Source organism: Symphalangus syndactylus, chromosome 7, assembly GCF_028878055.3.
Source record: "Symphalangus syndactylus isolate Jambi chromosome 7, NHGRI_mSymSyn1-v2.1_pri, whole genome shotgun sequence".
NCBI lineage: Eukaryota > Metazoa > Chordata > Mammalia > Primates > Hylobatidae > Symphalangus > Symphalangus syndactylus.
Genome location: NC_072429.2, coordinates 29,126,955 through 29,151,990, shown reverse-complemented (window position 1 = coordinate 29,151,990; position 25,036 = coordinate 29,126,955). Strand labels below are relative to the sequence as shown.

Here is a 25,036-nt window from a genome sequence, read left to right as displayed (position 1 = left end):
GTAGTCTTCCACACACGGCCTCCCAAAGCACTGGAATTACAGGTGTGAGCCACCATGCTCAGCCCTATATTTAATTTTTTGAGGAGCTGCTATACTGTTTTCCATAGTGGCTACACCATTTTATATTCACTGTGTGCAGAATTTTACAAAACTGTGAGTTTCAAAGAAATTTAGGGTTTACTTTCCGCCCTCAGTAACATTCTTCCTGGGTATTCTCATGGTGCTTTGTCTGTGGGAACTCTACGACACCCACCACGTTTTCCCTTGCAGTATAGTTGTCTTACCTTCTCCACTTGTCAGAACCCTGAGAGTAGGTAGGATCTAGGTAGAATTCACCTCTAAAGACAGTGACCTGGATGAGTCTCCCAGCTTCCCTGGTTCCCCATATATAGTATTGCAGGAAGTTATTGTATCTCTTGTAGGTATCTGATAAGTAAGGAGAATAATGCCTCTCAACAAGATGGCTGAGAGGATGGGTCTAGATAATGTATCCTGAGTGCTTAGCACAGCACCAAGGACATAGTATGTGCTAACTATTTTATGAAGCAGGAGAGTGTTGTGGCTAAAAGTGCAGACTTTTAATCCCTATAAGCCTCTGTTTGTTTTCTCATTTGTAAAATGGATTATTCTGAGGATGAAAAAGGATGACCTATACAAGGTTTATGCAGCATCACATAGCAATTTGCGAGTGCTCAAAAAAATGGCAATTATCTTTACCATAACCAGTTTCTTGATTCATCTTAGTTCAATATTGATCTATGATGTTTATTCTATCAGTTCATTCAAATATGCCCTGTCAAATCATGCTGGTTCATCCCTAACCAACATTTGGCAGATTTCCTAATCTTCCCGTCACTGATAATTTAAAGCTCAGTTTCTGCAGTCCAAATCTGTGATCTCAATTATTATTATTATTATTTTTCAGACAGAGACTTACCCTGTCACCCAGGCTGGAGTGCAGTGGCACCATCTTGGCTCACTGCAACCTCCACCTCTCAAGCTCAAGTGATTCTCCTGCCTCAGCCTTGTCAAGGACAATCCTTCACCTTTCTTGGCTTGTAGATGCATCACTCCAACCTCTGCTTCCTTCTTCAGGTGCCATTCTTCCTCTCTGTGTGTGTCTCTGTTTTCTTATAAGAAAACCAGTCATATTGGACTAAAGGTCCACCCTAATGACCCCATTTTAATTGCTTACAGTAGCCAATAGGGCAAAGACCCTACTTCCACATAAAGTTACATCCACAGGTATATGGGTTAGGACTTCAGTATATTTTAGGAGAGTCACAATTCCACCCATAACATGTAGAAAAGTTAAAAAAATAATAATATAATGGATATCCATAAAACCACCACTAGATTCAATAGTTCTTAACGTTTTGCCACTTTTGCTTTTACTACCAATCTACTTTTTTACTGTTACTATCTCATCCCTAAATACTTCTTAATGTATCTCCTAAGATTGGTCTTTTACACACTACATTATCATACCTGTAAAATTAAAAATTCCCTAGTATCCACTAATAAAGAGTGGCAATAGATTGTATTATTACTCAAAAGTATTCACTTTCCTCTTCTCTATGGGAAGATGACAAACTCCTCCCCTATAATCTTAGCGCTTGGCCATATTGCTTCAGCAAACATTGTGAGCAGCAAGATGCACATTGTGCGCTGTAGAAGCTTTTCTAATCATTTCCTGGGTTTTGGAATAAGACACAGGATCCAAACAGCTATCAGGAATATAACCATAGTCAACTGGCAGTACATTGACTTGAACAGGAAATAAACTTTTGTTTTACAAACCACTAAAACCTAGGGTTGTTTGTAATTACAGATTTCCCCAGTGAATTTAGAGCTGCTTTTAATGGTTTTTAGGCCAGTATCTAGTCAAGAGTTTTGCATTGTATTTGGTTGTTATGTCTCTTAAATCTCTTATTGTGGAACAGTCCCCACTTACCTTTTTCTTTCTTTTTTTTTTTTTTTTGAGACAGTCTTGCTCTGTTGGCCAGGCTGGAGTGCAGTGGCACAATCTCAGCTTGCTGCAAACTCTGCCTCCCAGGTTCAAGCAATTCTCCTCCCTCAGCCTCCTGAATAGTTGAGATTACAGACATGAGCCACCATGCTGGCTAATTTTTATATTTTCAATGGAGACAGGATTTCCCCATCATGGCCAGGCTTGTCTCCGACTCCTGACCTCAAGTGATCCGCCCTCCTCAGCCTCCTGAAGTGCTAGGATTACAGGCGTGAGCCACCATGCCCAGCCCACCACTTACCTTTTCTTTTTTTTTTTTTTTTTTTTTTTTTTTTTAGATGGAGTCTCGCTCTGTCGCCCAGGTTGGAGTGCAGTGGCGCAATCTCGGCTCACTGCAAGCTCCGCCTCCCAGGTTCATGCCATTCTCCTGCCTCAGCCTCTCCGAGTAGCTGGGACTACAGGCGCCCGCCACCACGCCCGGCTAATTTTTTGTATTTTTAATAGAGACGGGGTTTCACCATGGTCTCGATCTCCTGACCTCGTGATCCGCCCGCCTCGGCCTCCCAAAGTGCTGGGATTACAAGCGTGAGCCACCGCGCCCGGCTTACCTTTTCTTTCTTCCTTGTTTCTCCTCCTTTTTCATTTTCTTCTTTTTTTCTCCTAGGACACATGTTCAAAGATATTGTTCTTCTTGATAAAATTTACTTTTTGAAGAAGCCAAGTCAGTGATCTTACATAATACCCCGCATTCTGAATATGTCTGATTATGTTCTTTTGGTGTGTGTGTTTTTGTTTTGTTTTGTTTTTTTAAGACAGTTTCGCTCTTGTCACCCAGGCTGGAGTGCAATGGTGCTATCTTGGCTCACTGCAACCTCTGCCTCCTGGGTTCAAACGATTCTCTTGCCTCAGCCTCCCGAGTAGCTAAGATTACAGGCGCTATCAATACAATTGCAATACAATTGCAATCAATTATAGTTATTATTTTTATCAATGCTCAAATTATCACATATTTGGCCAGTGGGAACCCCTTTAAGCTGGCTCATCTTTTTTGAGATACACTCATTAGTCTGAGCATTTCCTTCCTTTCTGGGACAACACAATGTCCCAGGCTCGCCTAGAATTTTGTCTGCCACAATGTAGAGTCAGCCATTTCTTCAAAGAATTTATTTTCATTTTCATGGGGAATGGTAATTTGAAGTTAAGATCTGGATGCTTATTGCTTCTGGAGTGGCATTTTATCTCCACCCAATGGACAGAGCTGGGAAATACACTTTATTTTTTTGAGACATTATCTGGATCTGTCGCCCAGGCTGGAGTGCAGTGGTGAGATCTCAACTCACTGCAACCTCCTCCTCCCTGGTTCAACTGATTCTCATGCCTCAGTCTCCCGAGCAGCTGGGATTTATAAGCATGTCCCACCATGCCAGGCTAATTTTTGTATTTTTAGCTCAGAGTTTCACCACATTGGCCAGGATGGTCTCAATTTCCTGGCCTCAAGCAATCTGCCCGCCTTGGCCTCCCAAAGTGCTGAGGTTACAGGCATGAGCCACCGCACTGGGCCTGGAAAATACATTTTTAAAAATCATGAATTCAGGGCCAGGCACAGTGGCTCACACCTGTAATCCCAGCATTTTGGCATGCAGACAGCTTGAGCCCAGAATTTGGAGACCAGCCTGGTTAACATGGGGAAACCCTTTTTCTTTCTTTTTTTTTTGCTTTTAAGGAGCGGAGAGTTTAATAGGCAAGAAGGAAGGGAGAAGACAGAAGAAAGAAGCTCCCCCATACAGAGACACAGGGATGGGGTCTCCAAAGCCAAAAGAGGAGGTCCCCACCTGGCAGGGATACCAGCCAGGTCTATATGCAGAGGCTGGAGGTGGTGTTTGATTTGCATAGGGCTCAAGGGATTGGTTTGACTAGGCATGACATTCACGTAGCCTGTAAAAAAGCTCACCCTCCCACCCTAGCCTTTTAATATGCAAATATAGGGCGCCATGATGTTCTATACTCCTGGGGATATGTGGAGGCGGCCATGTTGCCAGGAACATGTGGGGAAAGGGCAGGAAGGCCACAGGAATCTCCATGTTTGGGTGGGCCCACTTTCTAATGGTCAGTATTTGCATATCAAAGGTTGCTGGGCTGTACCTGTAGATTTTCCTCTACTTTACTAGAGGTGTTAATCCAAAAGCAGCATGTTTCATTTAAAACTGCATTACTAAACCCAAAAAAAGGCCTAGCAGACTCAGTGATGGTAAAACTTTCATGCTTCCTTTTTGCCAACTATTATCCCTGCTATAAAGATAATAATTAAGCAAAATACTATAGCAATGGAAACTCTCTGTCCAGTATTTCAGCTTAAAGGTGCTACCCATGGGAGGTCTGTTCCAAAATGGCCAAATAGGAACAGCTCTGGTCTGCAGCTCCCAGTGTGATCGACGCAGAAGATGAATGATTTCTGCATTTCCCACTAAGGTACCTGGTTCATCTCTTTGGGACTGGTTGGACAGTGGGTGCAGCCCACGGAGGGAGAGCTGAAGCAGGGTGGGGTGTCACCTCACATGGGAAGCGGAAGGGGTCAGGGGATTTCCCTTTCCTAGCCAAGGGAAGCCATGACAGACTGCCTGGAAAAACGGGACACTCCCGCCCAAATACTGGGCTCTTCCCATGGTCTTAGCAGCCGGCAGACCAGGAGATTCTCTCCCATGCCTGGCTCAGTGGGTCCCACCCCCATGGAGCCTTGCTCACTGCTAGCACAGCAGTCTGACATCGACCTGCCAGGCTGCAGCCTGGTGGAGGGAGGGGCGTCTGCCATTGCTGAGGCTTGAGTAGGTAAACAAAGTGGCCTGGATGCTCGAACTGGGTGGAACCCACCACAGCTCAGCAAGGCCTACTGCCTCTATAGGCTCCACCTCTGTGGGCAAGGAATAGCTGAAAAAAAGGCAGCAGAAACTTCTTCAAACTTAAACATCCCTGTCTGACACCTCTGAAGAGAGCAGTGGTTCTTCCAGCACAATGTTTGAGTTCTGAGAACAGACAGACTGCCTCCTTGAATGGGTCCATGACCCCCATGTAGCCTAACTGGGAGACACCTCCCAGTAGGGGTCGACAGACGCCTCGTACAGATGGGTGACCCTCTGGGACGAAGCTTCCAGAGGAAGGATCAGGCAGCAATATTTGCTGTTCTGTAATTTGCTGTTCTGCAGCCTCTGCTGGTGATACCCAGGCAAACAGGGTCTGGAGTGGACCTCCAGCAAACTCCAACAGACCTACAGCTGAGGGACCTAACTGTTAGAAGGAAAACTAACAAACAGAAAGGAATAACATCAACATCAACAAAAAGGACATCCACACCAAAACCCCATCTGTAGGTCGCCAACATCAAAGACCAAAGGTAGATAAAACCACAAAGATGGGGAGAAACCAGAGCAGAAAAGCTGAAAATTCTAAAACCAGAGTGCCTCTTCTCCTCCAAAGGATCGCAGCTCCTCACCAGCAACGGAACAAAGCTGGATGGAGAATGACTTTGACGAGTTGACAGAAGTAGGCTTCAGAAGGTCGGTAATAACAAACATCTCTGAGCTAACGGAGCATGTTCTAATCCATTGCAAGGAAGCTAAAGACCTTGAAAAAAGGTTAGACAAATGGCTAACTAGAATAAACAGTGTAAAGAAGACATTAAATGACCTGATGGAGCTGAAAACCATGGCACGAGAACTTCGTGATGCATGCAGAAGCTTCAATAGTTGATTCGATCAAGCGGAAGAAAAGATAGCAGTGATTGAAGATCAAATTAATGAAATAAAGTGAGCATACAAGATTAGAGAAAAAAAGTAAAAAGAAACGAACAAAGCCTCCAAGAAATATGGGACTATGTGAAAAGACCAAATGCACATTTGATTAGTGTACCTGAAAGTGATGGGGAGGATGCAACCAAGTTGGAAAACACTCTTCAGGATATTATACAGGAGAACTTCCCCAACCTAGCAAAGCAGGCCAATATTCAAATTCAGGAAATACAGAGAACAGCACAAAGATACTCCTCGAGAAGAGCAACCCCAAGACACATAATTGTCAGATTCACCAAGGTTGAAATGAAGGAAAAAATGTTAAGGGCAGCCAGAGAGAAAGGTCAGGTTACCCACAAAGGGAAGCCCATCAGACTAACAGCACATCTCTCAGCAGAAACCCTATAAGCCAGAAAAGAGTGGGGGCCAATATTCAACATTCTTAAAGAAAAGAATTTTCAACCCAGAATTTCATATCCAGCGAAATTAAGCTTCATAAGTGAAGGAGAAATACAATCCTTTACAGACAAGCAAATGCTGAGAGATTTTGTCACCACCAGTCCTGCTTTACAAGAGCTCCTGAAGGAAACATTAAACATGGAAAGGAACAACTGGTACCGGCCACTGCAAAAACATGCCAAATTGTAAAGACCATTGATGCTAGGAAGAAACTGCATCAATTAACGGGCAAAATAACCAGCTAACATCATAATGACAGGATCAAATTCACACATAACAATATTAACTTTAAATGTAAAAGGGCTAAATGCCCCAATTAAAAGACACAGACTGGCAAACTGGATAAAGAGTCAAGACCCATCAGTGTGCTGTATTCAGGAGACCCATCTCACATGCACGGACACACATAGGCTCAAAATAAAGGGATGGAGGAAGATCTACCAAGCAAAAAAAAAAAAAAATGGTTGCAATCCTAGTCTCTGATAAAACAGACTTTAAACCAACAAAGATCAAAAGACACAAAGAAGGCCATTACATAATGGTAAAGGGACCAATTCAACAAGAGCTAACTATCCTAAATATATATGCACCCAATACAGGAGCACCCAGATTCATAAAGCAAGTCCTTAGAGACCTACAAAGAGACTTAGACTCCCACACAATAATAATGGGAGACTTTAACACCCCACTGTCAACATTAGACAGATCAATGAGATAGAAAGTTCACAAGGATATCCAGGAATTGAACTCAGCTCTGCACCAAGCAGATCTAATAGACATCTACAGAACTCTCCACCCCAAATCAACAGAATATACATTCTTCTCAGCACCACATTGCACTTATTCTAAAACTGACCACGTAATTGGAAGTAAAGCACTCCTCAGCAACTGTAAAAGAACAGAAATCACAACAAACTGTCTATGAGACCACACTGCAATCAAATTAGAACTCAGGATTAAGAAACTCACTCAAAACCACACAGCTACATGGAAACTGAACAACCTGCTCCTGAATGACTACTGGGCACATAACAAAATGAAGGCGAAATAAAGATGTTCTTTGAAACCAATGAGAACAAAGACACAACATACCAGAATCTCTGGGACACATTTAAAGCAGTGTGTAGAGGGAAATTTATAGCACTAAATGCCCACAAGAGAAAGCAGGAAAGATCTAAACCTGACACCCTAATATCACAATTAAAAGAACTAGAGAAGCAACAGCAAACACATTCAAAAGCTAGCAGAAGGCTAGAAATAACTAAGAGCAGAGCAGAACTGAAGGAGATAGGGACACAAAAAACCCTTCAAAAAATCCATGAATCCAGGAGCTGGTTTTTTGAAAAGATCAACAAAATTGATAGACCGCTAGCAAGACTAATAAAGAAGAAAAGAGAGAAGAATCAAATAGACGTAATAAAAAATGATAAAGGGGATATCACCACTGATCCCACAGAAATACAAACTACCATCAGAGAATACTATGAACACCTCTATGCAAATAAACTAGAAAATCTAGAAGAAATGGATAAATTCCTGGACACATACACCCTCCCAAGACTAAACCAGGAAGAAGTTGAATCCCTGGATAGACCAATAACAGGCTCTGAAATTGAGGCAATAATTAATAGCCACCAACCAAAAAAAGTCCAGGACAAGATGGACTCACAGCCGAATTGTACCAGAGGCACAAAGAGGAGCTGGTACCATTCCTTCTGAAACTATTCCAATCAATAGAAAAAGAGGGAATCCTCCCTACCTCATTTTGTGAGGCCAGCATCATCCTGATACCAAAGCTTGGCAGAGACACAACAAAAAAAGGGAATTTTAGACCAATATCCCTGATGAACATTGATGCAAAAATCCTCAATAAAATACTGGCAAATCGAATCCAGCAGCACATCAAAAAGCTTATCCACCACGATCAAGTTGGCTTCATCCCCAGGATGCAAGGCTGGTTCAACATACACAAATCAATAAATGTAATCCATCATATAAACAGAACCAAAGACAAAAACCACATGATTATCTCAATAGATGCAGAAAAGGCCTTCAACAAATTCAACAGCCCTTCATGCTAAAAACTCTCAATAAACAACTCTCAATAAAAACTTTCAATAAACAAGGTATTGATGGTATGTATCTCAAAATAATAAGAGTTATTTATGACAAACCTATAGTCAATATCATACTGAGTGGGCAGAAACCGGAATCATTCCCTTTGAAACCGGTACAAGACAAGGATACCCTCTCTCACCACTCGTAGTTCTGGCCAGGGCAATCAGGCAGGAGAAAGAAATAAAGGGTATTGAATTAGGGAAAGAGGAAGTCAAATTGTCCCTGTTTGCAGATGACATGATTATATATTTAGAAAACCCCATCATCTCAGCCCTAAATCTCCTTAAGCTGATAAGCAAATTCAGCAAAGTCTCAGGATACAAAATCAATGTGTAAAAATCACAGGCATTCCTATACAACAATAACAGACAAACAAAGAGCCAAATCATGAGTGAACTCCCATTCACAATTGCTGCAAAGAGAATAAAATACCCAGGAATCCAACTTACAAGGGATGTGAAGGACCTCTTCAAGGAGAACTACAAACCACTGCCAAACGAAATAAAGGAGGACACAAACAAATGAAAGAACATTCCATGCTCATGGATAGGAAGAATATTGTGAAAATGGCCATACTGCCCAAGGTAATTTATAGATTCATTGCCATCCCCATCAAGCTACCAATGACTTTCTTCACAGAATTGGAAAAAACTACTTTAAAGTTCCTATGGAACCAAAAAAGAGCCTGCATAGCCAAGACAATCCTAAGCAAAAAGAACAAAGCTGGAGGCATCACGCTACCCGACTTCAAACTACACTACAAGGCTACAGTAACCTAAACAGCATGGTACTGGTACCAAAACAGATATATAGACCAATGGAACAGAACAGAGCCCTCAGAAATAACATCACACATCTGCAACCATCTGATCTTTCACAATCCTGACAAAAACTAGAAATGGGGAAAGGATTCCTTATTTAATGAATGATGCTGGGAAAACTGGTTAGCCATATGTAGAAAGCCAAAACTGGATCCCTTCCTTACACCTTATACAAAAATTAATTCAAGATGGATTAAAGACTTAAATGTTAGACCTAAAACCATAAAAACCCTAGAAGAAAACCTAGGCAATAACATTCAGGACATAGTCATGGGCAAGGACTTCATAACTAAAACACCAAAAGCAATGGCAACAAAAGTCAAAATAGACAAATGGGATCTAATTAAACGAAAAAGCTTCTGCACAGCAAAAGAAACTACCATCAGAATGAACAGACAATCTACAGAATAGGAGAAAAATTTTGCAATCTCCCCATCTGACACAGGGCTAATATCCAGAATCTACAAAGAACTTAAACAAATTTACAAGAAAAAACAAACAACCTCATCAAAAAGTGGGCAAAGGATACGAACAGACACTTCTCAAAAGAAGACATTTATGCAGCCAAAAGACACATGCAAAAATGCTCATCATCACTGGTCATCAGAGAAATGCAAATCAAAACCACAATGAGATACCATCTCATGCCAGTTAGAATGGCAATCATTAAAAAGTCAGGAAACAACAGATGCTGGAGAAGATGTGGAGAAATAGGAATGCTTTTACACTGTTGGTGGGGGTGTAAATTAGTTCAACCATTGTGGAAGACAATGTGACAATTCCTCAAGGATCTAGAACTAGAAATACCATTTGACCCAGCCATCCCATTACTGGGTATATACCCAAAGGATTATAAATCATGCTGCTATAAAGACACATGCACACGTATGTTTATTGCGACACTATTCACAATAGCAAAGACTTGGAACCAACCCAAATTTCCATCAGTGATAGACTGGATTAAGAAAATGTGGCATATATACACCATGGAATACTATGCAGCCATAAAAAGATGAGTTCATGTCCTTTGCAGGGACATGGATGAAGCTGGAAACCATCATTCTCAGCAAACTATCGCAAGGACAGAAAACCAAACACCACATGTTCTCACTCATAGGTGGGAACTGAACAATGAGAACACTTGGACACAGGGTGGGGAACATCACACACTGGAGCCTGTTGGGGGGTGGGGGACTGGGGGAGGGATAGCATTAGGAGAAATACCTAATGTAAATGATGAGTTGATGGGTGCAGCAAACCAACATGGCACATGTATACCTATGTAAGAAACCTGCACATTGTGCACATGTACCCTAGAACTTTAAGTATAATAATAATTAAAAAGAAATCTATCAGAAGGATCAGTTAAAATTAAAAAAAAACAAAACAAACAAAAAAAAAGGTGCCACCGTGTATAACCCTAATGCAAACAGTAGAGTGAGGACAGCAGTTCCCACAAGTGTGGTGTGGCAGGTAATTTCCATCTAAAATTTTACTTGCCAAGATATAGAATTCCCCTTTGGGGGTCTATGAAGTTCCTTGGTTTTATTTTCCCAAACAAAGAAACCTCCAGGTTATGGGCACCTTACTCACTTTCATTACCTGGCAGAATTTGCAAGATAATTGCCCAGAACCAGCATATTGATTCACATTTTTATGTTACCCATCCCTTTTCCCCCCATGCTGCAGAAGATCACCACTTGATTCACAGGAATAAGCAGGGCTAAATTGTAGGCAAAAAGCTTAAAAACAATAATGAGACTAGGATTTAATGACAAATGTATGATAAGCTTTGGAGCAAAATTTTTCTCTCCAGTCCTCATTTTGGTAAAAACTAATTATGAATAAACTTTAGTCTTATACTTGGCCTGATTATTTGCATAAAGTGCAGCAAGAATGATTTTGACACAGGCCTTTTGGATTGGCTTTGATGAAACTCTGTTCCTCAAGGAATTTTAGGTAAGACTTTTTTTTGTTTTTTTTCGTTTTTGTTTTTTGAGATGGAGTCTTGCTCTGTCACCCAGGCTGGAGTGCAGTGGCGCAATCTTGGTTTACTATAACCTCCTCCTCCCGGGTTCAAGCAATTCTTCTGCCTCAGAAGACTGCTTGACTTTTGAAGAATGACTGGTAGCTGGGACTACAGTCGCCTGCCACCATGCCTGGCTACTTTTTGTATTTTTATTAGAGACGGGGTTTCACCATATTGGCCAGGCTGGTCTCGAACTCCTGACCTAGTAGAGATGGGGTTTCATCATATTGGCCAGGCTGGTCTCGAACTCTGACCTAGTAGAGATGGGGTTTCACCATATTGGCCAGGCTGGTCTCGAACTCCTGACCTAGTAGAGATGGGGTTTCACCATATTGGCCAGGCTGGTCTCGAACTCCTGACCTAGTAGAGATGGGGTTTCACCATATTGGCCAGGCTGGTCTCGAACTCCTGACCTCATGTGATCCACCCACCTCAGCCTCCCAAAGTGCTGGAATTACAGGCGTGAGTCACTGTGCCTGGCCTTCAGATAAGACTTTTAAAGCCAAGCCCAGCCATGGGTTTTTATCCTCTAATACGTGTGAGTTGGGTGATCCTCCCCTCTTGAGGTCCCAGGATAAACTCAGAGCTTCCAGACCTGTTAGAAAGTGACATTCTTTACTGACCACAGGTTAGGAACCCTGTGTGGGGACTGTGCAGACAAGGTATGAGGCCAGTTCTCCCCAAGGGGCTTTTATTGGCTTTGCATGTCAAGCTTGATTCCTTAAAGGGAAACACACCCTTTCAGTCAAATCCCTGGTAAAATAACCAGTTTTTCCAACTGTGTCCTGTTTACAAAGAAAAATAGATTCTGACTGCACTGAGACAAACAACTATATTGCCATAAGTTAATAAGTACTCACAGATAATTTCCAAATTCTAGAGGAACCAGACAGAGAAAAATAAACATGCTCCAAATTTTCTTCACAGTATAACTTACTCAATTATTAAAGGCCATAGTTTAAAATAACTTTCCTCGACTCTGAAAATCAAAACAAAGATCGACAATATTCCAAGCAAAGGTTTAAAAGGTTGCTTTAACTTTCTGAGTGTAGTCCACTTAGTAAACTTTTATTTTGCTTGATATTTGTCAACATGTCTGTTCTTTATGAGTCCCTACGTTCTTTATTTCAATGTTATAATCTTTAAAGCTATTAAAAACCTGCATTTGAGAACACCTGTTAAATTCCTTTATATATCTTGATTATAAACCATCTTTTGAGAAGGAACAAAGCAGACAACAATTGTCTGTGAATGAAAAATTTCCAGGATAGTTATAGTTAAAAATATGACTGACGAAGTTTATTTATCTTCATGGTTTACAATAACTTTACCCTTAATTATGATTGATAGCATATACTTAGACATTAGAATTTTAGAAATCCCATACAATTTTGGAAATACATTAGTATTATTCATCAAAATATAACTTAAAGAAGATTGGACATTATTTTGGCAATCTCACGTGACTAAACATGTCAAATGATCCTATTTATCTCTTTTCTGAATGTTTTGGGGCCCTCTGAACCAACCAAAAAGTCAGGTATCAGGAAGGACAATTTCCAGATTGCCATAAATTATTTTGCCAAAATGATGACTCAAAAGGCAAAAACCTTTCATTAGCCTTTACTATGACATGAAAATTTTGTTCAAAGCAAAATTTTACCCTTGCATTAATTTATTAATGTTAACCCCAATTCATTTATATGAAACCTTATAGATTATTCCATTTAATCCTAACCAATTTGACCGTGAAGTGAAAACTTTACAAACCTTTTATAACCCTTTTACTAAAGGGCAGATTAGCATCTTAAGACCTCCCTGCTATGCTTTTATTTTAATGCTTAATTTATGTAAAGACCATATAGATGCTATGGGAGAAGACAGTGTAGTACTTCTACTATGCATTTCACTGCAAAGCAACCCAAAGCCAATTGGCTTATTTTATAATCAGCCCATCCCTGATAGGAGTCTCATCTCCCAGTGTGGGATGTGGATGGGGAAACCCCATTTCTACAAAAAAAAGTACAAAAATTAGGTGGGCATGGTGGCACGCACCTGTAGTCCCAGCTACTAGGAAGGGAGGTGGGAGGTTCACCTGAACCCAAGAGGTCTAGGCTGCAGTGAGCTGAGATCATGCCATTGTACTCCAGCCTAGGTGACACAGTGAGACTCTGTCTCAAAAACATACACATAAAAAAAATAAAAATCATGAATTCGTATTGATAAGTAATTTTGAAAAATCCACCTAATGAAAGTAGGGCTCCTACAGGAGGTAAGATTTGGTTGTCTCCTGGTCAGCTTGGAGAGAGGAGTTTGTGGAAGTAAAAGGTGAGGAATGATAACCTACAGAAAACTGACTTCACAGCAACAGAAACAAAGAAAAGATGCAGGATGTCATAATTTATGTCTTGGTCCTGCCACATATGTGACCTTATGTAAACTATTTTTTTCTCTTTGAGTCTCAGATTTCCCCTTTGTAAAGGTGAAATCCCAGTTCCTCTTTTGCATCCCTCTGATGTTACTCTGAGCATCAAAAGTGATGACTACCATTTGTGGTACTATTATGAGGATATACACACATACTGATATAGATCCCTGTATGGATACACAAAAAACTGGTAACAGTAACTGCCTAAAGTATGTTGTTAGGAGTCAGTGAGAGACTTTTTACTACATATAAAAGGATTTATATTGTTTGAATATTTTTCTTTTTCTTTAGAGACAGATTCTTGCTCTGTCACCCAGGCTGGAGTGCAGTGGCTAATCATGGGTCACTGCAGTCTCGAACTCCTGGCCTCAAGTATCTTCCCACCTCATTCTCCCCTAGCTAGGATTACGGGCATGGGCTACCACGCCTGGATAATTTTTTTTCTTTTTTGTAGGAACAGGGGTCTTGCTACGTTGCCAAGGCTGATATGAATCTCCTGAGCTCAAGCAATCCTCCTGCCTCTGCCTCCCAAAGTGCTGGGATTACAGGCGTCAGCCACCATGCCTGGCCTGAATATCTTTCTTGAGGATGGAAAAAAAAAAAAGTAAGTAAGTAGGTAATGAATTTGAAAGAGCTTTGTAAATCACAAAGTATGACACAAATATTAGGATTTTATTTTTACTATTATCCACCAGCAACAAGGTATCAAACACTGGTTCTGTGATTATTCAATGGTGAAAAAGATGAATAAATCAATTTAGTAAACCCATATGTTGGAATATTGAATCCATTTTTCTTTTAAAAATCACACTTTGGAATAATTGATGATATTGGCAAATGCTCAAGCTGAGTGGAAAAATATATCAACATTGTATAGGCGAATAATTCCAATCTTGTGCATTCCCCGTGTAAATCTACATACACAAAAAAAAAAGACTGAAAGGAACCATCCACAATGCTTTGATGGGAAAGACGGAGAAACAAAGTGTTAATTTTCTTAACTATAGTTTTGGTGTATTCCAGATTTTCTACAACGAGTTAATAAATGCCACTAAGAAAAGGGGAAACATCACAGCTACACCTTCAAACGTCAGAAAAAGAATTCTTTTTTTTTTTTTTTTTTAGGTGGGGGTATGATTTTGATCTGGGCACTAACGGGGATACTGATTGCTTTCGCCACTAAGTCAAGACCAGCAGATAAAAAATAATTTTTAAAAACCTCGTGAGAGTGATCTGCCGCAGGACGAGAGGAGGAAAAAGCAAGCGTGGGAGGTGCTAACGGAGGAACCTAAACCTCCATCCTCTTCCCCCGAGAGGTTAAGAACTACAGGGAGAGGCGAGACAGACTACGACCGCCCTACGGCTAGAGCAGCCACGAAGAGAACACTTCCGGGGCGGGGCTATCTGGCCCTTTCCCTTCCGCGTGGAGAATGTGGGGCGCCTGTAAAGTTAAGGTTCACGATTACTTGGCCACCACTTCCATCACTCTGAGACGGTACCTGAGATTGGGGGCGACCATGGCAAAAAGCAAGTTCGAGTACGTGAGGGACTTCGAGGCTGACGACACCTGCCTGGCCCACTGCTGGGTGGTAGTGCGGCTTGACGGCCGGAATTTCCATCGGTGAGCGAGCTCGACTTGGGGCGTCGCGGTGCGCCAGCGCTTCCGGGGAATCTAGCTTCTACCCTTGCAAATCCTCCCGCCTCCCCGCCCCAGTCACGGTTACCGGGGTAACGCGGTAGCCAATGAGTGCGCAGCATGGAGCATCGCCCCGCCCTGCGTGTTGGCTAGGACAGTGCCTGAACGCTGGCTGTTAGCCTAATTGAATGGGCGATGTGCTCCCGTGATGAGGATCTGGCTTGGAGTGCCCGTGTTAAGTGAACAGAGACCTGTTAGCAAGGACCTGTTGTTAAAAGTCAGTCTCATGCACAATATTTAAGCTCTTAAGCCAATTGCCTAGATATTCTGTTAGATATCTTTGAATGCTAACTGTTCAGAAGTCTGTGTAAGCCTTGCTTGTGGGCAATACTTAACGTCTGTGCTTCATTATCAGTAAGAGGCCACATGGACTAGATTCAACAGAGAGTGAGGAAAAAAGAGAAGGCTGGGCGCGGGAGGCAGGAGGATCACTTAAGGCCAGGAGTTGGAGACCAAGTTTTTTGTTTTTGTTTTGTTTATTTTTTTTGGTGGTTGTTGTTTGTGAAACTCCGCCACTACAAAAAAAAAAAAAAAAGAAGAAGAAGGAAGAGAGAAAGAAGAAGACAAAATTTAATTTGCCCGGTGCAGTGGTGCACACATGTAGTTCCAGCTACTCGGGAGGCTGCGGTGGGAGGATCGCTTGAGCCTGGGAGGTCAAGGCTGCAGTGAGCGGTGATCGGACACTGCACTCCAGCTTGGGTGACAGAGCAAGAAGACCCTGTCTCAGAAAAAGAGGGAGGGGGAAAAAGAAATAAAACAGAAAGATGGGAATTTAATCTTTAAAGAGGGCTGCATTATTAATGATTATTATAACTAACATTTGTTGAGCACTTACTAGGAGCTAGGTATGATTACTTTTATCTTCTCCCTAATCTTCAGAACAACCCAATGAGGTAAATATTCTTTTATTCCCATTTCACAGAAAGGAGAGTTGAGGCTTAGCATTTATGTCTGGTTTTCTCAATTTCAGGGCAGGAAAAAAACTAAGTTCTTAAGAAAATGGATCAGGTTGTGGCTAGTTGAGCATTTGGGTTCACAGTGCTATTACATTATCTTTCTCCAAACAGCCTCTGTTATCTAGCAACAGAGCGTGTTGTTAATGACAGGCTTCCATCCATGCTTTCTTCCCTTTTCTCTTTCCCCTATGAAGGTTTGCTGAGAAGCACAACTTTGCAAAACCCAATGACAGCCGTGCTCTCCACCTGATGACCAAATGTGCCCAGACTGTGATGGAAGAACTAGAGGATATTGTGATTGCGTATGGACAGAGTGATGAGTACAGCTTTGTGTTCAAGCGGAAAACCAATTGGTTTAAAAGAAGAGCCAGGTAATTCCATAACCTTCCTCCTTTCCTCAGAATATCTCCTCCCAGCATCTGGCTTTCTGTTTATCTTAATCGCAGACTTACAGGCTACAGATGATGTCTGCAGTATTTGTAACTGCAGAGTACATGTATATTTCCTGTTTAGATTGTTGTACTTCCATCTGATAGCCGAGCATTCTGTGTGCCTCTTTTATCTGATTCTTCCCCCACATGCCCCATAAGATTGGTTTCTAGACTGACCTGGCATTGAACATTAAGATTAGAAACAGAGACCATAAGAATGTAATATTAACAATTCATAGGTTGGCTTTAGCCAGTGATAGTCTCTACATGCATTGCATTACACTGTTCTTCAAGAGAGATCTCATTATAAAATAAACAAATCCGATATTTGATTTGGCAGTATTTTGAAATGCTGTATGGGAAACAAATCATATAATGAATTGGTTTTTTCTTTCTTTTTTTAATAGAGGTGGGGTCTCTCTGTGTTGCTTAGGCTGGTCTCAAACTCCTGGCCTCAAGCAGGTCTCCTGTTTTGGCCTCTCGAAGTGCTAGGATTATAGACATGAGCCACCACGCCCAGCCTGAATTGGCATTTTTTTTACAATAATGGTTTCCCTCCTTTCATGACTGTAAACACAAACAGATCAGGCATGGTGGCTCACGCCTGTAATTCCAACGCTTTGAGAGGGCGAGGGAGAGGATTACTTGAGCCCAGAAGTTTGAGACCAGCCTGGGCAAGATGGTGAGACCTCATCTCTACAAAAAATTTAAAAATTAGCTGGGCTCAGTGGCATGTGCCTATAGTCACAGCTACTCAGGAGGTTGAAGCAGGAGGATCCATTGAGCCAAGGAATTTGAGGCAGCGGTGAGCTATGATTGTGCCAATGCACCCCAGCCTGGGGGACAGAGAGATTCCATCTTTTAAAAAATAAAATAAAATTTAAAAATACCCCTTGAATCATAAATTCATATCACATCCTGTAGGGAAAAATTTAGTATCAGTAGGTTACTTAATAGAACTGGAAGGAGAGGCAGGCTGCATTTAAAATACATAACTGGCCAGGTGTGATGACTCATGCCTGTAATCCCAGCACTTTGGGAGGCCGAGGCAGGCAGATGACTTGAGGTCAGAAGTTTGAGACCAGCCTGGCCAACATGGTGAAACCCCATCTCTACTGAAAATACAAAAATTAGGTGGGTGTAGTGGCCTGCACCTGTAATCCCAGCTACTCAGGAGTCTGAGGCAGGGGAATCACTTGAACCCAGGAGGTGGAAGTTGCAATGAGCCAAGATGGCGCCATTGCACTCCAGCCCAGGCAACAGAGCAAGACTCTGTCCCAAAAAAAAAAGAAGAAAAATAAATACAGAACCAAGGTATTAAAATGGTGTTTCTTAGCCAAATGCATTTTATCTCCTGGCTTTCTGGGCAGTTTGTGTAATCTCTCTGTGGTACCGACAGGTCTTATCATGGTGTTGAATTAATTCCGTGTATTTTTCTTTTTCTTGCTCCACCCAATGTGCGTTACATTTTCAAGTAAGTTCATGACTCACGTGGCCTCCCAGTTTGCCTCCAGCTATGTGTTTTATTGGCGGGATTACTTTGAGGACCAGCCCCTTCTGTATCCCCCAGGCTTTGACGGAAGAGTCGTGGTGTATCCCAGCAACCAGACTTTAAAGGACTACCTCAGCTGGCGACAAGCAGATTGTGAGTGGCACCAAATAAACACATGTAGTTAAACCACCAATCCCATGCCTTACAGGTGTTGATCTGATACAGGATTGGCTCACATATACTTTGTTTCAACATATACTTTGTACAGAATGCAGTATTTAAATATTTTTTCAATTAGTTAAAAGTATTTGAAAAATTAAATTTTATGTAAAAACTCCTTATCTCTATTTTTTTTTTTTAAGACAGAGTTTCGCTCTTGTTGCCCAGACTGGAATGCAGTGGTGCGATCTCGGCTCACTGCAACCTCCACCTCCTGGGTTCATGGGATTCTTCTGCCTCAGCCTCCCGAGTAGCTAGGATTACAGGCATGTGCCACCATGCCTGGCTAATTTTGTATTTTTTAGTAGAAATGGGGTTTCTCCATGTTGGTCAGGCTGGTCTTGAACTCCTGACCTCAGGTGATCTGCCCGCCTGGGCCTCCCAAAGTGCTGGGATTATAGGCGTGAGCCACCATGTCCGGCCGCCTTATCTCTATTTTTAAAAAAAATCAGATGTGGCAATACTGGATCTGCATTCTTACTTAGTACTGGACAAAGCCTGTGCAGTGGCAGCTACCTTTACACACACACACACAAATGCCAGTGTGCCATAGTCTCTGCCATTCCCTGTTGTTCCTCTGGGGTCACCCACTGCTTTACACATTTATGTTCATGCCAGCCTCAGTGGGTATTTGAATTGTGACCCTTGCCTTATGTGACTGTGATGATGTTTGTGAGGCTTTTACTTGCTTGTTCTAGTTTGAATTTTCCAGAAGAACTGGAAAAGAGATTGGAATAATATAAATCAAATAACATCTAAAGTATTCCTAGGATTAACACACAAGTTAACAGATTTGTATAATGTATAACTGAAATGACCAAATAAAACTGTTGTTAGGGATGAAGTTTTTTCCCTCCTGCTCCTTCCCTCCATGTTCCCTATGTAGGACTTCAGGCAAGTCATTAAATGTCTCTGAGATCTCTTTACTTTGAAAGTGGAGAGAGTCAGGGCTCTAGTATTCCTTGAAGAATAAACATTCAATAAAGATTTTATGTATATAAACATTACTATTTTGTTCTCCTCACAGGTCACATCAATAATCTTTATAATACGGTTTTCTGGGCACTTATACAACAATCTGGACTAACACCAGTACAAGCCCAAGGGAGATTACAGGTATAAAGATCTTACTACATTAATACTTAACTGGGGACAGTTCGCTGTAGGCTCTCCCATAACTTTTTTTTTGTTAAATTTACATTTCTTTCTTTTAAGATCCCTTTACAGCTTTGTTTTGAAAGGATATAAAAATCATAATAGGAGCAGCTCTGCTGCCTGCTTGGTCTGTAATCCTGGATGAATTACTGCTTCTCCCTGAGTCTTTGTGTTCTTGATGGAAAATGGAATTGACGGCACTGGCTCTGCATTCCCACGTGCTAACACTTGCCTGGAGCCGTGTATGACTGTGTATGACTGCCGTCTTCAGCACTGACTTTTTTTTTTTTTTTTTTTTTGAGACACAGTTTCACTCTGTTGCCCAGGCTGGAGTACAGTGGTGTGATCTCAGCTGACTGCAACCTCCACCTCCTGTGCTCAAGCGATTCTCGTGCCTCAGCCTCCTGAGTTGCTGGGATTACAGGTGCATGTCACCACACCCAGGTAATTTTTGTATTTTTAGTAGAGACAGGGTTTCACCATGTTGGCCAGGCTGGTCTTGAACTCCTGACCTCAAGTGATCTGCCTGCCTGAGCCTCCCAGAGTGATAGGATTACAGGTGTGAGCCAGTGAGCCACCACACCCGGCCAGCACTGGATTTTTGTCAGTCCCACCAGGCCTCTTCCCTCATTGCCATTTTCCCTGCTGGGTACCTGTAGTTTCTTGGGTTTATGACCTCTGTGTATGGGAAGAGTTTGTGCTGAGTTTGTTACTTTCATAAATGTCGTAATAACTACTCACATCATGCTTCTGTGTAATTTTATCCTTTCTGCCTCAGTTCTTTATAGGTAAAATGTAGAAAATAGTAGTTTCTACGTCACAGGTTTATGGTGAGAATTAAATGGCATGATGCATGTAAAACACAGAACAGTATGAAGCACATTGTAAGTGCTTAATAAATACAGGTTTTTGTTATAACAGTGCTACTTGTAGGATGACTGTGAAATGAGGTGTTGTGACAGATCTTTTATTTGTATTTTATCTATTTATTTATTTTTTGAGATGAGTTCTCGCTATTTTCCCCAGGCTGGTCTTGAACTCCTGGGCTCCAGCAGTCCTCCCACCTCAGCCTCCCAAGTAGCTGGGATTACAGGTGCATGCCACTGTGCCTAGCTGTAACAGTTACTAAGACAATGCGTGGTACATTATGATTGCTCAGTAAATGGTTGTCATTTTTAATAATAGTAATGATAGAGATTTTTATATAGCAATAATAGGAATACTGGGGCCTGGCGTAGTGGTTCACGCATGTAATCCCAGCACTTTGAGGAGGCCAAGGTGGATGGATCACCTGACGTCAGGAGTTCGAGACCAGCCTGGCCAACATGATGAGACCGCTTCTCTACAAAAATTCGCTGGGTGTGCTGGCACACACCTGTAATCCCAGCAACTCAGGAGGCTGAGGCATGAGAATCGCTTGAACCTGGGAGGTGGAGGTTGCAGTGAGCTGAGATTGCACCACTGCACTCCAGCCTGGGCGACAGAGTGAGACTTTGTCTCAAAAAAAAAAAAGGCATACTGGTAGGTATATCCAGGTTTGGAAGAGTCAAGTTCAGATTTTGATTCTTTGTAGAAGAATAAGGACAACCTTTTAACCTTGGGGAATTTATATAACCTTTCTAAGTTTTACTGGACCAAATACATAATATGTACTCAGTTAGTATTAATTCCCCCCACTCCCTTTCAGTCTTGACTTGTGAAGCCAGTGTTTGGTATAGGAGAGAATTTTATCTAAATAAGATCATAATTGCCCTTAAGATGAAAATTTACTAATAACTTAAGATGTTTGATAAAATCCTTCCACTTCTTGATTGTGGAAATTTAGGTTGTGGGTCGAATGGATAGTAGCATTAGGGGAGAAAGAAGACATGCAGAGCTTTTAATATCTATTTTTATTTCCTCAGGGAACTCTTGCAGCAGACAAGAATGAGATTTTGTTTTCTGAATTCAACATCAACTATAATAATGAGCCGCTGATGTATAGGAAAGGGACTGTGTTGATATGGCAGAAGGTAATGCTGTTATATTCAAAGAAATGGAAGTCAGGAAAAAAGAGAGCCTGTGCCCATTCCAAGCTGTGCCCTCCCTGCTGCCTGTATGCTGATGTGACTCCAGTTGCTAACGCAAACCTTTCCAACAGGAGAGGCCATAGATTCTTATTTTTAATGTGAATTTTGTTAGTCAGTAGTGGTCTGAAATCTCCCATACATAAGTAGAATTACAGAATTTTAGAATTAGTGCCTTTATTTTTCTGTGTTGTAAGCTGTCCCTGTATCTGATAAAATCCTTTAAAAAGGATACAGTACAGGTGTGAGGATTTGTGCATTCATAAAATACTTAGAAAATACTTTCACACTGGATAGTACCATTAAATAGTCTCTCCATGCCACAACAACTGTAATATGAGGCACTAAGAGACGATGTATATGAGGGTTTGTTATTTTCATAAATGTCATGAGATTCCCTTGACATTCATACTTACCTTAATATTCTGTAATAAGTCTGTACATTTACCTATATCCTTAATTTTACCAATATTTTCTCTCTGTACCAGCTGTTGGGCATAATGATTTCTGTAAATTTATTTCCTTCCATGTAAAGGTTTTTTGTGTTTTTTTTCTGAAATGAATGTTTTCAAGTACCAAGGAGTACCTTGAGAGCTAGTCATTCCACTGGCAACTCCAGCTCTTTGAGTTGTTCAAAACATTTGTTCTTTGGTACAGACTTGGATACTTAATGCAGGTGGAAGGTAAGGAATACCTTTAATTCTATAGTTATTGCTAATGAGGAAGATGGAATCCTTTCTTTGTTCCTAAGATCGCTTCAGAATAGTATAACCTTTTTTTTTTTTTTTTTTTTTTTTTAAGACAGAGTCTTGCTCTGTTGCTCAGGCCAGAGTACAGTGGTGCCATCTCGGCTCACTGCAACCTCCACCTCCTGGGTTCAAGGGATTTCCAGCTAATTTTTGTATTTTTGGTAGAAGCAAAGTTTCACTATGTTGGCCAGGCTGGTCTCGAACTCCTGACCTCAAGTGATCTGCATGTCTCAGTCTCCCAAAGTGCTGAGATTACAGGCGTGAGCCACCATGCTCAGATAACATAACCTTTTTAAAACTATTTTTAATTATAAAGAACTTAATGCATACTAAGATTTTATATATATATGTATATATACACACATACATATATGTGCGTATATATACACATATTTATATCTATATATATATCAAATCTGGCAGTCGGAAGTATATGAAGATAAAAAGTGAACTATGCCCACATCTTTCCTTTCTCTCCCAAACGCACTCCTGAGTTAACAATGTCACTACTTTATTTTTACCTGTAGGTGGATGAAGTGATGACAAAAGAAATTAAGCTGCCAACAGAAATGGAAGGAAAAAAGATGGCAGTGACCCGGACCAGGACAAAGCCAGTGCCCTTGCACTGTGATATCATTGGGGATGCTTTCTGGAAGGAACATCCAGAGATTCTAGATGAAGACAGCTGACCCTTTGTGCTTCAGTTCCGGTGTGCTTAACCATGCAAGCCCTCCCACCTCCCAAGACTCCTTGCCTTAGGTGGCTGTAGCATCCCTACCACCCAGGACACTGGTGCGAATGACACAACTCAAGTTGGGAGGGGAACAGGGAAGGAAGGGATGGATGGGGGTGGTGTATCTTGTTCTGTTTAAGCAGAACACCTTGTTTGCGGTGTTGGAACATGGTTCTTTTGGCAGAAGTGCTTTTTTTTTAATCGCAGTACTATTTTTATAAAGCAAGAACTATTTCATGCCTTGGAGAATGAATCATTTTTAGATTGTGACATAAATCTTGTAAAAAACTGTCAGTTATTTTCATCTATGAGAGAAGAGGAGCCCAAACTCTCGCCCACCTGTTCTTAACCAGAAAACCCACTGACTTTGAAAATCTCACCTCTGCCACCCATCTACTTGCATTCATCTTTGGCAGACCTCAAGATAAATATGGGTTAATGCCTGCATGATGCCTCTGAATTCAGGAATTGCAGGGAAAACTCAGGGCTTTGTGCCAATCTCTAAGTTGGCAACTTTGGCTGAACAAATGAGTAGTGGCTTCAGTGTCCTTGCGTACACATTCTGTGGATTGATTTAATGGAGTTGTCAACATGATCATCATCTTCTAGCCAGGGGCATAGTTGCCAAGGCCATTTACCTCTTTCTAAGAAGAAACAGAATTATGTGTATATATGAGAGAAAGAAACAAGAATGAGTGAATGAGGATGAAGAACCATTTACCCCATGTACTCAAGACATTTCAGTTTTAAAAGTCACTTTCCTATTAGACTTCCTGAAAAAGATTCTCACATAGCCTCTATGTAATCAGAAAAATGACATTTGATTTCAAGAGCAGAGGGGTAAACATGCTCTGCTAATCTACAGGTAGCAGGTGTCAGAGGAGTCATAATATTAATAGTGCCACCTTCTCTTGGGTCAGTGGAGATGGGTGAGGAGCAGCAGAGAGCAGCAGGGATCATCACATGCAGCCAAACTTGGCCTCTGAAGGGGGAAGATAGTGGGAATAGGTGGTGAGAGAACTCACATTTTTCTCTTGTCTTGGTTTTATATTTTGGAGGGAAAGGATTATTTGGCCCTATTAAGAATTAAGAGGCTGGGTGCGGTGGCTCACGTCTGTAATCCCAGCACCTTGGGAGGCCCAGGCAGGCAGATCACCTGAGGTCGGGAGTTCGAGACCAGCTTGACCAACGTGGAGAAACCCCTATCTCTACTAAAAATACAAAACTAGCTGGGCATGGTGGTGCATGCCTGTAATTCCAGCTACTCGGGAGGTTGAGGCAGGAGAATCATTTGAACTCAGGAGGCAGAAGTTGCAGTGAGCCAAGATTGTGCCATCACACTCCAGCCTGGGCAACAAGAGCAAAACTCCATCTCAAAAAAAAAAAACCAAAAAACAAAAGACATGGCTGGATGTGGTGGCTCACACCTGTAATCCCAGCACTTTGGGGGGCTGAGGCGGGTAGATCACTTCAGGCTAGGAGTCCAAGACCAGCACATCCAACATGGCAAAACCCCGTCTGTACTAAAAATAGAAAAATTAGCCAGGCGTGGTGGCGTGTGCCTGTAATACCAGCTACTCAGAAGGCTGAAGCAGGATAATTGCTTGAACCTGGTAGGTGGAGGTTGCTGTGAGCTGAAATCATGCCCCTGCACTCCAGCCTGGGTGACAAAGCAAAACTGTCTAAAAAAAAAAAAAAAAATTAAGAGACAGCACATGTCCCAGTGCCTTGTCTTGCACTGCAGAATTTACATCTAAGAAGAAAATGTATTTTTGAAAGGGCGATGGCCGGCCTCATCCCTCACTAATTGACAACCCATCTGTTGATGCCATTTTTTCCCTTCTTGTTCTCACTCCACAGAAAGAGGAGATACGGTTCTTGTTTGGTAATTGCTAAAATCTCTTTGAGGAAAGAAATAAAGATGTCAACTCCT

At 41.6% G+C, this 25,036-nt stretch overlaps 1 protein-coding gene and 1 long non-coding RNA gene across 3 annotated transcripts in view; one reads left to right on the top strand and one right to left on the bottom strand.

Annotated features, from left to right (window-relative positions):
• LOC129486097 (uncharacterized) overlaps window positions 1-15,280 on the bottom strand; it is a 26,175-nt gene extending 10,895 nt beyond the window's left edge. Inside the window, exons 1-4 of the long non-coding RNA XR_010121674.1 lie at window positions 15,106-15,280; window positions 2,578-2,629; window positions 1,955-2,084; window positions 938-1,130 (exon numbers count right to left, since the gene is read on the bottom strand). This is a non-coding gene — a long non-coding RNA (uncharacterized lncRNA). The remainder of the gene's footprint in view (window positions 1-937; window positions 1,131-1,954; window positions 2,085-2,577; window positions 2,630-15,105) is intronic.
• THG1L (tRNA-histidine guanylyltransferase 1 like) lies at window positions 14,889-25,036 on the top strand. Of its 2 annotated transcripts, XM_055285459.2 has the most exons (6): window positions 14,889-15,227; window positions 16,453-16,629; window positions 18,165-18,334; window positions 19,428-19,516; window positions 21,460-21,567; window positions 22,898-25,036. In XM_055285459.2, exons 1-6 carry the CDS (start codon window positions 15,037-15,039, stop codon window positions 23,057-23,059), a joined length of 897 nt encoding a protein of 298 aa, XP_055141434.1. In that variant the 5' UTR covers window positions 14,889-15,036; the 3' UTR covers window positions 23,060-25,036. The 2 variants fall into 2 exon arrangements, with proteins under 2 accessions (XP_055141434.1, XP_055141436.1); XM_055285461.2 differs by lacking the exon at window positions 14,889-15,227 and having other exon boundaries at window positions 16,458-16,629; window positions 18,260-18,334.